General features: G+C 35.0%; 1 protein-coding gene across 3 annotated transcripts in view; it reads right to left on the minus strand.

Moving 5' to 3' along the window:
- ERBB4 (erb-b2 receptor tyrosine kinase 4) overlaps nt 1-14,778 on the minus strand; it is a 959,089-nt gene that overhangs the window by 232,715 nt on the left and 711,596 nt on the right. For all 3 annotated transcript variants that reach the window (XM_024563791.3, XM_024563792.3, XM_024563789.4), the window contains exons 15-16: nt 12,123-12,277; nt 5,438-5,512 (exon numbers count right to left, since the gene is read on the minus strand). In XM_024563791.3, the coding sequence (XP_024419559.2) occupies nt 5,438-5,512; nt 12,123-12,277 (230 nt within the window). The remainder of the gene's footprint in view (nt 1-5,437; nt 5,513-12,122; nt 12,278-14,778) is intronic.

The raw sequence follows: 14,778 nt of genomic DNA on the forward strand, positions 1-14,778 counted from the left end.
TTACTGATAGAGACTTTGTTTGCTGAGATTAGTAAATTTGGGCTCTAATAAAATAAGAGACCAAGATTATAAAAAGCTTTGGATATATTTTTGACAAAGAAACTAAATTAGAACAGAATATAATACTTTGTTCTATTAGAATCTATGTAAAAATAACATTGTGCGAGGAAAGTGAACAGCATTCAAAAATAATTTAAAAAACTTGCTGAACATATTTCTTCATAAGATTCTTGATGAAAAAGGAAGATTCTATTAGAATCTTCATAAGATTCTTGATGAAAAAAGAACATCTCTTGATAACAAAGAGAAATTCTATTTTTAAGGCATGTAATTCAGGAAAGAAAAGCATGGAGATGTTCTAAAATGTCAGATATTGTTTTCATTATAAATAATATATTCTAGGAGTCTATAGGTAAAAAAGTAATTCTATTCCATACTATCCAATCTTCCTGGAAGAAATTTCAGCAGCAGCCTATAAAGGTAAACGGATGTGGCAAACCAATTCATAAATTGCAGGCTTGGGAAAGAATAACACCAATTAGAAAATGAAAGTCGATCAAGATTAGAAACAATTTACATGTTTTCATTTAAATTTTCAATCTTTTTTCTTGCTGGTTTAAGAAATAGAATACAGTATAAAGGGGCAGTAGGGAGTATGATCTATAAATGTTTCAAAACGGCCACATTGACCTGCTTAATGAAATTTTCTGTGACTGAAAAGTAAATGAGGCATTTGGATAATCTCCCGGGAACAACATGGTTCATGAAAGTTAGAGCTATCACTTGTTATCATGTCTTGTCCTGATAGGTAAGATGTACTTCAATTAATAAGATAAAAGCTTGAAAGTAACTATCATGGATTAATACAAAGATAAATGACTTGAAATATTCCCTGCTTCCAATTAAATGTATACCTGTCCCATTTCAGAGTGGTAAACATTTACTGCAATACTAAGGACCCAAAAAAGGAGATGCTTGTTGCTTTCACTTTTCATCCAACCTGCCTGTGTCAAAATTCCCCATGGTCATGAACACTCCTCGAGTCCAACCTAAATCTTTCATGTAACTTCCAAACAGCCTAATGAATAGTCTCTTATAAGTCAATTCTGACAAGTCAATTCAATTGAAGAACAGAACCACATTGCTTTCAATTTAAGTGCAGATGATGTTTTGTTGAGTTGTATAATTGAAATCTGTATGGGTTTGTGAACAAAACCACAATAAATCCACTGCTAGGACTATACCCTAAGAACCCTGAAACACCAATTCAAAAGACCCTATACACCCTAATGTTCATAGCAGCACAATTTACAATAGCAAAGTGCTGGAAGCCACCTAAGTGCCCATCGGTAAATGAGTGGATCAAAAAACTGTGGTACATTTACATGATGGAATGCTATGCAGCAGAAAGAAAGAAGGGGTTCCTACCATTTGTGACAGCATGGACGAAACTGGAGAGCATTATGCTAAGTGAAATAAGCCAGGCAGTAAAAGACAAACACCATATAATCTCACCTATAAGATGAACCTAATCAACAAAACAAACAAGCAAGGAAAATATAACCAGAGACATTGAAATTAAGAGCAAACTGGCAGTAACTAGAGGGGAGGTAGAAGGGTATAGTTAGGGGAAAAGGGGGAAGGATTGTCAAGGAACATGTATGAGGGACACATGGACAAAGCCAAATGGGGGTAGGATCGAGGGTAGGAGGTGGGTGTGGCTGGGGTCACGGGGACTGGTGGGAGAAAATGGAAACTAGTGTACTTAAACAACAATAAAAAAATTAAAAATAAATAAATAAATAAATAAATAAAAATATTTAAAAAATAAAAAAGAAAGCTAACGTATGTTTTATGCTTAGATATGCATCTTCTATGAAAAATAAAAAAACTGAAAAAAACAGGTATTAAATATATCTAGAGGTTTTAAAAGGACCAGTTAACTGCCTGCAACAAATTTTTTGAAATCTTAATAGTTAAAAGTGTCATACAAAATTTAAATGCTTAAAACTCCAGAAATACAATGTCAATTCTGTAGTCACTAAGCTATTGAATTCATGCCATACTGATATATAAAAACTAATCAAACATAACCTCATAAAATGTTTCAAAAACTTGATTTTTTCCAGTATTTCAGCTAGAGACAACTACCACCAGTGCACTCACACTGATCTTAGAAGGTATAAGAATTCACATTTTAAAAATTACCGTTATCATCTCATTTTACAGATAAGAAACATGGTAGAGTCAATACTTGAACCCAGGCTTTCGTATTCAAAAACCCCTGCTCTTTACCTGTACGGAGGTCTACAGGTGATTTTTCATCAGAATGATAGGTTGAACTGTAGTATCTACACTCCGTTACTGGACATGGCTACCTATTTTTGACAAAGCTAACCTGAATTATGTGCATTAATCTGAGACTATAGGGAATGGCCTGGGAATTCAGGCAAGTAATGGGATTGAAAATTCCCAAATCACTTTTGTTTATATGTTGGAAATGTTATATCTATGATAAGATATTGTGGACAAAAAAATGCAGCTGTGTAATAAATCTTACCAAAGTCAGATTGATGATGTGATCCTAAAATCCTAACCAGGCAGGTCATGGTGGGTAGTCACGCCCCATGCCTATAAAAGTTTTATCGTAATTTCAGCACTCCCTGTCCTTTATTATTGGGCCTTTATGGCCAGAGTACACTTCTTGTTTAGACCCCTTGGAGGCTTAACCACCGTTTAGGAGACACATAATCTCGTTAACTGCCCTGTATCTTGCTTTTTCCCACCTACATGAAATCTTCGTTATGTTCCTTCCTTCATTCCAAATGTATAAAAGAAACCTCAAAAAGTGTTATTCTCCAGAGCATGTGAGGTATTTCTCCGTGATATGTCATTGGTTTGGCTTAAATAAAACTCAAATACATTCTTATAAAAATTCTCTACAGTGTTAATGTTTTGCACATTGACAATACACTATGGTTTTGAGTTATAAGTTATATAACCTCATTGTGGCATTGAAAACCACAGGTGATCTATCACTGTGGCTTTAACCTTTTCTCTGTCTCTGTTTATGCCTCTGCCTTTGACCTACTGCCATTGGTACCAGTGGCCCTCATTATGACAGTGATTCTCAGACTGAAGAAAGAAATGACTTCCCTTTTTAAAAGGACCCATCAAAGGGGTGGAGGTGCACATCAAACTCCTTGGGTGACTTTGAGCGACATCCCTCCTCCCCCGGGAGATGTTTTCCCTATCCTCAACATTTAAAATCCTTGATAAACAGAAAAATGATAAATAACATACATTGAGTGATTTATCTGAGCCAGGCACTGCTGTACGGACTCATTCAATCTTCACAACCAATTTATGAACCATATTAACATTCCTATTTCATATATAAAGAAAGTGAGGCTCAGATAATTTAAGGAACTTACCCAAGGTCACACATCTAAAAATAGAAGAGCCTGGTTTTGATCTGGGAAAATCGGACTCCAAAGACAGCACATTTAATCACCACACTGTATTGCCTCTCACTAGTTGGTTGGAATGATTATTTAAAAAAATCACCAAAACAAATGTGAAAACAGCCCTCAAAGTCATAGTAAAGTGACTCAAGCAAAGACTCAATGGGGAAACTAATTTCATAAATATAGGTCCATTCCAATCTAAAGTGGACTTTGCCTTATAAAAATTCAATTCGGACCTCCCTTGCCCTCTCTTTGTCTGTCTAATGTATGTTGACTTTTTAAAAATAATTTTGGCCTTGCTGTAAACAACTGTTACTAACTTGTCTTGGTTTTACCCATATCAAAGTACCACTATTGTATAAATCACTTAACTCTACCACCTTCTTTCTTTTTAGAATTTAATTTCTCTATTTATTTCATTAAAAATAACATTATTAAGACATATCGCTTATTTGATTACTTTAAAAACATTTAGAGGCAAAATATCATATATATATAAAAACTAGGACTAAATTTTATGACATAAATGAATCTCATAAATATAATATTTAGAAAAAGAAGCCAGATGCAAAGAGGACATACAATAATACAATTTCTGTAAAGTACAAAAACGGGGAAACTGACCCATGATGTTACTGTTTTGGACAGTGGATACCCTCGAGGTGAGACCCAAGGGGGTTTCTGGTTCTGACACTATTGTGTTTCTTCTTCATCTGTCTGATGGTTACACAAATGTTGCCTTTGAAGAAATTCATTGAGATTACCACTGATATTTTATGTACTTTTACACTATCTACCATATCCTTCAAAACAATGGTTTGCATTAACAATATATATATGCCATCCACAATTCTCATTTTCCCAATTGTAATTTAGTACTACTTTTCTCTACCAAAATATATGATGAATGTTTCATTAACAAAGCTAAAAATATTTCTGCATAACACTGTAAAATTACTATTTTTCTAAATATGAGTTTTAAAAGCCAAAATGTATTAAGGTACATTTTGTACACAGTAAAATTCATCCTTTTTAATGTACTGAACTACGACTTTTGATAAGGACATACATCTGTGCAACCATTACCATTATCGAGGTATAGAAACATTTTATTACCCTCCTAGATTTCCTCACACACTTTTGTAGTCAACCTCATGCTTCACCTCCCCAGCCTTTGGGAACGCTGGTTGACCTTCTGTCCCTACAGGTTTGCCTTTTTCAGAATGCCATATCAATGGAATCATACGGTATGCATTCTTTTTACGATAGCTTCTATCATTGAGTATGTTTTTAGATCCATCCATGTTTGGTGTATGACAGCAGTTACTTCCTTTCTATTGCTGAGTAGCGATACAATATACGGGTATATCACAGTTGAAGAACCCTTGAGTAATTAATTTCTAGTTGTGGGTAATTTTGAATGAAGCCACTATATTGATGCTTAAGTTTTCGTATACATGTAATATATTTAATTTTTAAATTCTAGCTTGTACTTTTGTCTGCACAAAATATTTTCTATATTGCCTTTAGTTGATGGTGATTCTGTTACCTGGGTGTATACCAACCAGTTAAAAATAATATAAAATCAGAAATTGAATCAAATAACAAATATTTCATAAAAAATATATCTTTTGCAAATTTCTTTCTTAAAAATATTTCTTTTTGAAATCATCTACAGAATTAAGAATGGAATATTTGATTAAAGTTCTAGCTAAATAATTCAAAAGTAGTTAATTTTGCTTAATTGTACAAAATTAAAACTCATGATATTAACTAATCTGGATTCCAAAGTCATAATCAATGAAGTAAGAAGAGGTAAGAAATGTGGCTTGAAAAAGTTAAGTGCTCTGTGCGTCTTCCTTTCTTCCCAATTTAACATATTACAAATTTCACCCAACTGGTTAGTACTTTTCATCCATGACCATTGGGAAAGGATTCGAGCGACAAAATGGAAACATGGTAGATGTTACCTAGCATGTTGTGGTAAAGTGGAATGGCCCGTCCAAGGGTAGTAAATGCAGTCATGACTAGTGGGACCGCTACACCTGCAGGCAATTACAGAACAGAAAACATCATTCTCCGTTCACAGTGACATGCACACTCATGCACCAGTGCTCACGCATGGAGCCTCCAGGAAGAACATGGGAAGCAAGCACACCAAGTACCTATCCATCAGGCCGATGCAGTCTTCAATACTTGAGCCTATGCACCTGCAGAAGATGCAAATTTAAAAAATACAAGGAAAAAATTAGTCATTTAAAAATCAATAAGAAATGTACCAATTGTGTCAAATTCTTAATTATAGTTATTAGACAATCTCGGAACACCATGAATTTAAAGGCGGTGAGAAGATTATTGCTGGATGGATACCCAGAAATAAATTGCAAATACCATCCAGGTGGAATGCATAGAAACATATTCACGGAAAAGGATGTTTTACTCTATTTCTGTGGATAACTTCCAAACAGATATTGCTCATTTCTAATACTTGCAATTCATTTGAATCATTCATAATTATGTCTTGATGAAAAACTTATATTTCAATGGCTGTAATTGGTTTTATGCATATGATTTCTTTGAAAAGCTCTTAAATTTTAGTAAAAACCAAAATCAATAAAAAAGGAAACATGAACTATTCCATATAATATAATAACCTGATGCTTACCACTCTTTAAAGATTGATTTTGGCAGAAAGCGAGTTGACATTCTTTAATGCTATTCTCATAGATACTTCTCCTAATCACATTATGCCATTCCTTGGTTGTGACTGTCTTTAAAACACACTTATCTTTAAACATGAATTCATTTAAAAAGCAAATTAACTGGCTTCACCCTCCTGCAGTTTGTCTTGACACTCTCTTTTAAAAGAGCAATGCCACAACGAGCAAACAAAAACAGTTTTTTAAACTGCCAAAATATTGAAGTTAACTAATAACAAATAAGTAAATCCTCTCCAAGAAAATGAGTAAGTTCAGACCTAGGTAACTAAAAAATCCACTGAGATCAATATTGATATAAAATAACATAAGTACACAAAATTCTGATGTACAGTCCCTAGAATTTTATTTTGAAGTATTCTAGAAATATTGTTTTTTCCACCTTCCAATTTTCTTGAATTGTTTTCCCTTCCATTTTTTTTCCATCAAAGACGTAGAGCTCCCATGCATTATCAAGATTCTTCCTACAGCTATGATTTATACAACTGTCTAATTCTGCCGGTAATAAAAATGATTTTTCCAAACTAAATTCTAGAACAGTAAAAGAATCTGAAGTTAAAGTCACTGTATAATGAATAAAATATGTATCACGTATTAGGCCAGGCTGTCCATTATATCTTTAAATAACTAGACATTGGTGGGCTAATATAATTATGCCTAGTAATGATTAAGTCATTATTTTCCTGCATCAAGAATACACCTTTCATACCAGGTAAAAAATGGGAATTATTTTGAGGATTGGTTTGAGAGGTCCAGAAAACTTTTAATGTACAGATATATGAGAAATACATTGTATAAAAAGTCTCTAAAAATAAGCAAGTAAATAACTAGAGCATATAATTTTGAATTGATATCAAAATTCCTAATCACAGTATTTTCTAAAAAGAGAAAATTAAGTACTAAAAACATTTCCAAATTGTCTTGTATGTTTTTCTTTGCATTCTATTCTGAAGAATTTATTTTTTCTAGGTTCCTATTATATCTTCCTCAAAATGCTTTTATAAATGCTTTTAGTTTATAATCTATGTTTTTATAATAACCTTTGAAAAATAAAATTTTTGAAAGTGAAATTAACCTTCAGGGGAAAGTGTGAATAACAAAAGATCATTCATTCATTAAAAAACAGAAACAAAAACCCATGTTGCATGCCCACTCAGTGTTCCTACTATGCTAGGAGCTAGAAAGAAAAAAAGATGAATTAGACGTTTGCCCATTTTTTTATGAGCTCACAATATAATGAAGGAGACAGATGTGGCAATAAGGATAGGGAAAAGAAGCTAGAGCAATAGACAGGAGCCAGAGTTTGAAGACTTCACTTAGCCACAAACTTACTAAAAACCACTAGAGAGTTTCAAAGGAGTAGTGAAATTGCTGGCTTTGTGTTTTACATAGATCTCTTTGTGGGGGCTGGGCCACTGGTAACCAGACAGACTTGTTTGGCACAGAGATTGTTTTATCCATTCAAGAGATGATGGACTAAACTAGGAAAATGGTGCCTATGACACAGGGAAAGAGATGGATTCAAGAAATATCTTGGGAGGTATGGGGGGGAAAAGAGGGAAGTTGATGGCTGGTTTGATAATGAAAGTGGAAGAAAGAGTTAAGAATGACTCATATTTCTACCTTTGAGAATAGTGAAACCCTTAGGGAGAGAATGCAAGTAGAGGATCATCATTCCCTCGGGTGTGCTGGGGCAGGAGGAATTGCTAATTTTAGTTTTGTGCATCTGTAGCTTAGTGTGGCTCTACAACCCAGCAAGAAATGTTCCTCAGCAGCTGGAAAATGAGTCTGTGGCTGGAGGGTGTGAGTGGGGGTAGAAGGCACAGTGTAATAACCAGTTTTGAAATAACATACAGGAGAAAATTAAAATCATGTAAGTGGATGAAATGGCTGAAGAAGAACCTGTAAAGTGAGAAAAGCAGAGACTAAGACTGAGACCCAAGAAACTCCGATAACTAGTCCATGAAAGGCATAAGATGAGCTCCAGTCAGAAGCATGGGGAAATGTAATCGAGTATAATGAGTTAATTACAGTATCCTTGAAGCTCAATCAGAAGCGAACTTCAGGAAACAGGGTGATCATCAGTGTCAAATGCAAAGAGAGGTCTAGTAAAGTAAGAACTACTGAGAGTATTCAATTGAGATTGTCAAGCTCACTAGAATTTATATTGTGAATTGAGAAGCACATTGAAGATAGAGGCAATGGAAAAGGAAAGGGAGGGAAAGGGGGCAGGATGTGTGTCCAAGAAAGTTGGTTGAGAGGATTGGGTAGGATATTTGAGATTTGAACATGTTTGTACACTAAAGATAAAAGAAACAATGGAAGACAAAGAAGAATGAGGGTATGGTCAAAGGGGTACTATCCTTTGTAAGGACAAGTCAGTATTTTAAGATGTATATTCTATTTCAACTCTGTCTTTTACATAAGCAACTAATCAGCACATATAATTTATATCGATTCAGCAAGACCACAGAATAATGAAAATATTAAACTTTTGAAGAGTCAAAATCTAAAATAAGAGATTGAATAAAGATATGGAATAATATAACTTTCAATAAAATCAGTGTTCCAAACTAGAAAATTTGTAGAAAGAGCAGAAAGAGAAACTATAATATGTCAATGTAACAGCATAAAAATATCTAGAATTTCAAATATTGAGCTGTTTCATGTTTGCCAGTACTTATCAATTTATAAGCATCTCGATGTACCCATATAACTAATGTAGTTAAGATACTTTGACAAAATCTCCAAATTTTGAAATGAAAATAGAGGAATATTTAAAAGTTTCAATTGAAGGAGTATAGACACTAATTCCATAAGCAGTCCTTCTCTCCATCATTGGAAATTATTTCACTGATAAAATAATTAAAAAATGATAAAATAGGTTAAGACAGGAAATTTCATAATATAAAATCATGATTCTAATATTAACAAGAATATTTAATAAAGTTTTAAAAAGATGCCTCTTGGAAAACACATCTCCTAGTCCACGTCTAAAACCCCAAATTAAATTGACATTTATCACAGACTCAACTGGTGGTAGTGAGGAAACTACCTTTCCTTAACGGTCACATAATTACATGGTAAATTCAGTTTAGAAGTCCTCTTTAAAGATTTCTATTTTAAAGAATAGTTCATTGCTACAAAGTTCATTGCTAAATTTTAAAATCTTGCCCACCCTCTCCAAACGTGGGCAAGCGTCTCTAATGGAAGGCTATAAACTGTAAGAACAGAAGTTCACTGGACCGATGCCTCCCAGTGGCTCAGAGCTGTGCCCCGCCCATTTCTGAACTTGGCTGTTACCCTCTCTGATGCACAGTAGGTTTTTACATGAGAAAAGGCTGCTAAAATAAAAGTTGTTTAGTAAAGAAAAAAGAGACAACACTATTTTTTTCCCTGTAGGCATATTAGTGAAAAAGTGCCCGATAGGTGCTAAATGGATAATCTGCTTTAAAGGTATCTAAAGAACTTATTAGAGCCAATATACATAATGCACTTTTAGAGTAGCAAAAGTGCTCTTAAGGTATTAAACAGATAATTTTACTTTCAGAAAATCATTAAACAGTATTCAGATATGAACTTTTTTTCTTTAAAACATGTGATTTCCATTAACTTGGTTCTTGAATTATCTAGCTGACATAATATTGGAAAAGCTGTTTTCCAAAGTGGAGCTGGCCCGGTGAGCTCACACTTACTAACTAATAGGTCAGTAATTACACGTGCTTGGGAATAAAAATAGTCACTCGTCCTGTCATCTCGCTGCCCCAGTGATCCGTCAGCCTGCGAAGGCTGCTCCGTTGCTCCAGTGAAGGCTGCTGAAGCACAGTGCTGCACGGCTGTACGGTAGAGAGGGGTGCATAGGAAAATTTGAAATTTCTAAATTCCAGTGTGTGGCTGGGGCCACGGAACTTGTGAGAAGTGAGTGAACCTGGATGATATGGAAGCTATTAGAAAAACGATGGCAGTAAATGAAATAAGAACAAAAACAAAAATCCTGCAGGACTGAGTTAGTCATTACAGAATCCGTGTACCTGGGAAGATGCCAGGGAGTACCATATTCAAATTCTGTCTAACCATCATTCTGTAGGAGTGCATTTGAAACCATCTTTCCATTTACTGGGAGTCCCCACCTGATCTGGTCAGATTCGTTCCCTATTACACCTGCCTACTCCCTTTTGGCTATCCAGCATTTGGGGCTGTGGTAAATTGATCTCTTCATTGTCCCTCCTCCTACTTCCACAATGTATGCTTTCTTTTATTTTATAATCATGATTTAACAGGGCTGAGGGGAAGACACACCAGCCACACATGCAGACTCTGGCTCCCTGTGATCTCACTTTCATTTCCCTAATGGCCTCATTGTAATTAGATTTGCAAAAACAGCAAAAGGCCTCATTTTGAATGGCAACAGCTGTTGACATCAACATTATATTAAATAATTTACTGGTTTAATTTTAGCTGCAAAACAATAAAACCCTCTCGTGGATGATTATTTTAGCCAGCAGAGTTTTCTCTTTTGGTTGCTGACGCTTCTGCTCCAGCGGTGCCAGTTGTTCCTTCATGAAATACTCTTAACCCGAGCGCGCCAACAACTCACAAGGGGAGCAGTTTATTCCTGCTAGTTTCCTGGAAGCGCAGTGTCTGCGTGAATATTTCAGGATCCTCAACCTATAGGTTTATGTCTCAACCATTGAGTTGGCATTAGCTCTTCCAAGCTGAATTTGAATTTGAATGGCCCACGATGACTCTCCCTTCGAGGGTCTGCCACTTCACAGAGTGACTTCAGCTGATTTCTTGATCTGCAGGAAATTGTAGCAGCCTCTGCAAATCGATGTCCTCTTGGCAGAAGAGAATGTTACTTGCTTCACTTCTTCAATATTCCCTAGCAGCTGGCCCTTAATCGGGCAGGAAATCTCTGTATGGAATCTCATGCTGTCCTGCCAGATATAAAGTAAGCAAGACCATGCTCAACAAGTGCACATGTTTCCACGTGCGTGTGGACACTCACAGTGGCCAAGTGGGTTTATGGACACAAGGGGGGTAGAGCATGGGAAACTGCTCTGGCTTCTAAAATTATTCACCTTCTGCAGGAAAGAAAAAGAAAAGACCTTACTAACATACAGATTTGTTGGAAAAATAGTTGTTGGGAGTTGCTAGATAATCAACATTAGTTCCTTTATAGTTCAGTGCTTTCCTTCTTTCTGTATTATGTCTTTGTTTTCAACTGTTATTGGTATCAAAGATAAATCTAATTTTTATTCATTTTACAAGATGTAGTCTTGAAAAACAGAAAAATGTGCTGCCCAATCATTGAACTGCCCTACATCAAACAAAAAAATTCTGTTACAAGTTAACCTACAACAAAATTACTTTCACAAAAAGCGCTCATAATTTGATTAAAATACATATTACCAGGTTCCCTGATTTTTCTGCTACCATTACTTTTGCTTATATTTTGTTGAAGGAGTAATCCAAGGCAGTATTTATCAAAGAGGTATTACACAATGCCTTAAACTGGTTCTAGCAACAAAGAAGCAGAAACAGAAAACCTGTGTTGAAGATTTTCTTAGCACCATCTGAAAAGTATAATTACTATCTTTCTTTTCTAATGACTTCCATCTCCAGTAAACCTGAAAGAATTTTTACACTCTATATAAAGTATACCAGACACCAACTTCATGATTTTGTCAATAAAATAGTTCTAGTTAAATGTTCCACAGAAACATATTTAAAAGGATGTACATTTGATTCCTGAAGCCCTTTTCTTAGGAAGGATCTTGCTTAAAATCAACATAGTGAATATAAAGATGAACAGAATTTTGTGTGAGAACACTGTACACATTGAAGGCTGTGTCGGGGAAGAAGGCTCGTGAGTGTCCCTTCGGATTAGCAACACCACCACATTCCAGCCCGAGTCCTTCTCGGCAGGGGTGCTTACCCTTGCGTGCAGTTGGGATGGCACGGGTGGCACTCCCGATCCTGGTCGGCATACTTGAATATGAAACTGTTTGCCCCCTGTAAGCCATCTGGACATTTTTCCACACAGTTCGGGCCGTCCTTAAAGTGGGAGCACTTTGTACAGTTGTCAGGTCCCTGAGTGTGAAAAACAAGAGACAAAGAAAAATGGGTGCTGCTCCCTCTTGAAACTGCAGGCATGGGGCTTAGTTATGGAGATTCTACTGGATGGACAGTACTCTTGTAGGGAACTGGAGAATGTTTCCAGCAACACAAAAGGTGATATAGCTCTTGTAGCCTTTTGATCACCAAATTTTCCAAGGACTTTTCCAGAAGAATATCAGTATTGCCTTTACTCCCGGTTATACCAAAAAGCAACCATATTTGATAACAACACTTTTTCCCCAGGGGCATTTTATCATGATCACTGGAAATATGGGAGATTTCTTCCTAAATAGTCAATGTGGAAAAGAAAATAATAACAATTACATAACACCGAATTTCATATAAAAGTAAGATAATAATTCTGGTTGTCCAATGACTATTCAAACAATAAATATTAACATTTAATGTGGTTGAATTATCAGGAATTAGGCAGTTTAGGCAAATAAAAGTTAATTTCTAAGTTATTCTCAATCTCAATAGACTTATGATAATGCTAGAGACAATATCATGACAATATTTAGAGATTTTATTAAATCAGAGAACAATACTGAGAGTCATAAAAAGACACAGCCTGATGGTCAAATATAAAAAACTCCATAATAATAAAGTAAATATATACAAAAATTAATGGAGAAATGTATTCAAGAAGGAAGGTAATATAAATATGAGTATGATAAATTTAAATAAAAACTCATTTTAAATATTTATATTTATAATATACAGTAATTTTCAAATGTGTAGGATGCTAAAAACAATATACATTAAATATATTAAATATCTAAATGTCATAGCAAAAGTAAAAATTTAAAACTATATTAAGCATCCAAAAATTTTACAAAAAAACATTTGCATTTGGTTCTGGGGATGGTGAAATGCAAGAAATGAGTAGGATATCCTCCAATCGTTTTGAGAACAGTTTGATTAAAAGTGATATTTTCTTAAAAGATGCCAGTGTTTTTACTCATTCAGCTCTTTGGAATAATGATATTCCTTGTTTGAGATTTACTTTTAGTTCTTTTTGAACATCAAATTATCTTAGGTTTCCTTTTTGACCACTTCCTTGGATTTTTTCCCCTGATCCACTCTCCCTGATATCTGTCTCCATCCACATGATTCAACAGTTCTGACAGGTCGTACTGACTACAGTTTAGAGGGCTGAGGTGTAATAAGTTTAGCAGGAGATAATTCATGTTGTTAGGTTATAATCATGAACAATGTGGTTTTGGGAGCCGAGAGCAAGCAAACTTCGTACAGAGCTAGGTGTTAGGCAGGGAGCGTGGGCATCGGCCCATTCACGGGAGTGCACCGCATCTCTCTATGAATGTGAACCACAAAGCAGGTAGACTTTGCAATCTGGTGACATAAGGCATCTGGAAATTGAGAAATATAATACTTTTAAAATTTAAAGACAGAGGCTGCTTGTAAAGAATAGTAGTGTAAAAAAAGTAAAAGTAATCTTAAAGATGTTTCTGGAAATCCTGAGACTGTTGAGGCTTAATCAGGCACCTGTCTATTTCACTATTTTGATGTGAGACTTAGAGCTTTGACAAAAACAAATTATCCTATGACACCTAATCCCTATTCAAACTGAAGAGATTGCTATTGGCAACTTCTTATTTCCTACCAGAAAAGAATACTTCACATGCTTCCAATTTTAACACCTGCTCATGGGTACTTAGGCATGTAATGCCTTCTATTATAAAAAAGCATTTACTGTGCAAGCATGCTCAGTGGCATGACTCTGTACAAGACAAGGGGCATGCTGATTTTTTCTGGCAGAACACAAGAATAAAGCTTACGACGAGTAAATTAGGCAGCTATAGTCACAATTAGAAATTATAAATTATTTTTCTATCTCAGAAATGGGGCTCACGTGGAGGGTTATTGGTGGGCAGAGCAAAGGGGGAGAATGGAGGAAAAGGTACAGCAAGTAAGAAGTGTAATTGGTAGGTACAAAATAGCCAAGTGGAGGTTAAGAATAGTATAGGAAATGGAGAAGCCAAAGAACTTATATGTACAATGCATGGACATGAACTGAGGGGGGAGAATGCTGGAGGGGAGGGGGATACAAGGTGGAGGAGGATAAAGGGGAGAAAAAACGAGACAACTGTAGTAGCATAATCAATGAAATATACTTAAAAATAAAATAAGATTATTGTAATATAAAATAATGTCCAGGTAAAACAAAAGATATAAAAATTATGAAATTAGAATTTAATTCACATTTAAACTTTAAGTACACTATAATCCTTTTTTATTTTTCTTTGTTTAAGTATTTCTTATTTTGATACAAAACCTAGTACCCTAAGCTGGCATAACTAAAAAAATGTCCTGTGAAATCTCAAAAGAAATGAAATGTACTGTTTCTCCATCTCCTTTCAATAATAAAGAGATTTAAAGAAATATATGTGTGTAATGCTTATTCCTCTATCATTATATTCCCAAAGGTTTTAAGAACCTAGGTTTAGTCAATG

Source organism: Desmodus rotundus, chromosome 2 (genome assembly GCF_022682495.2).
Source record: "Desmodus rotundus isolate HL8 chromosome 2, HLdesRot8A.1, whole genome shotgun sequence".
Classification (NCBI taxonomy): domain Eukaryota; kingdom Metazoa; phylum Chordata; class Mammalia; order Chiroptera; family Phyllostomidae; genus Desmodus; species Desmodus rotundus.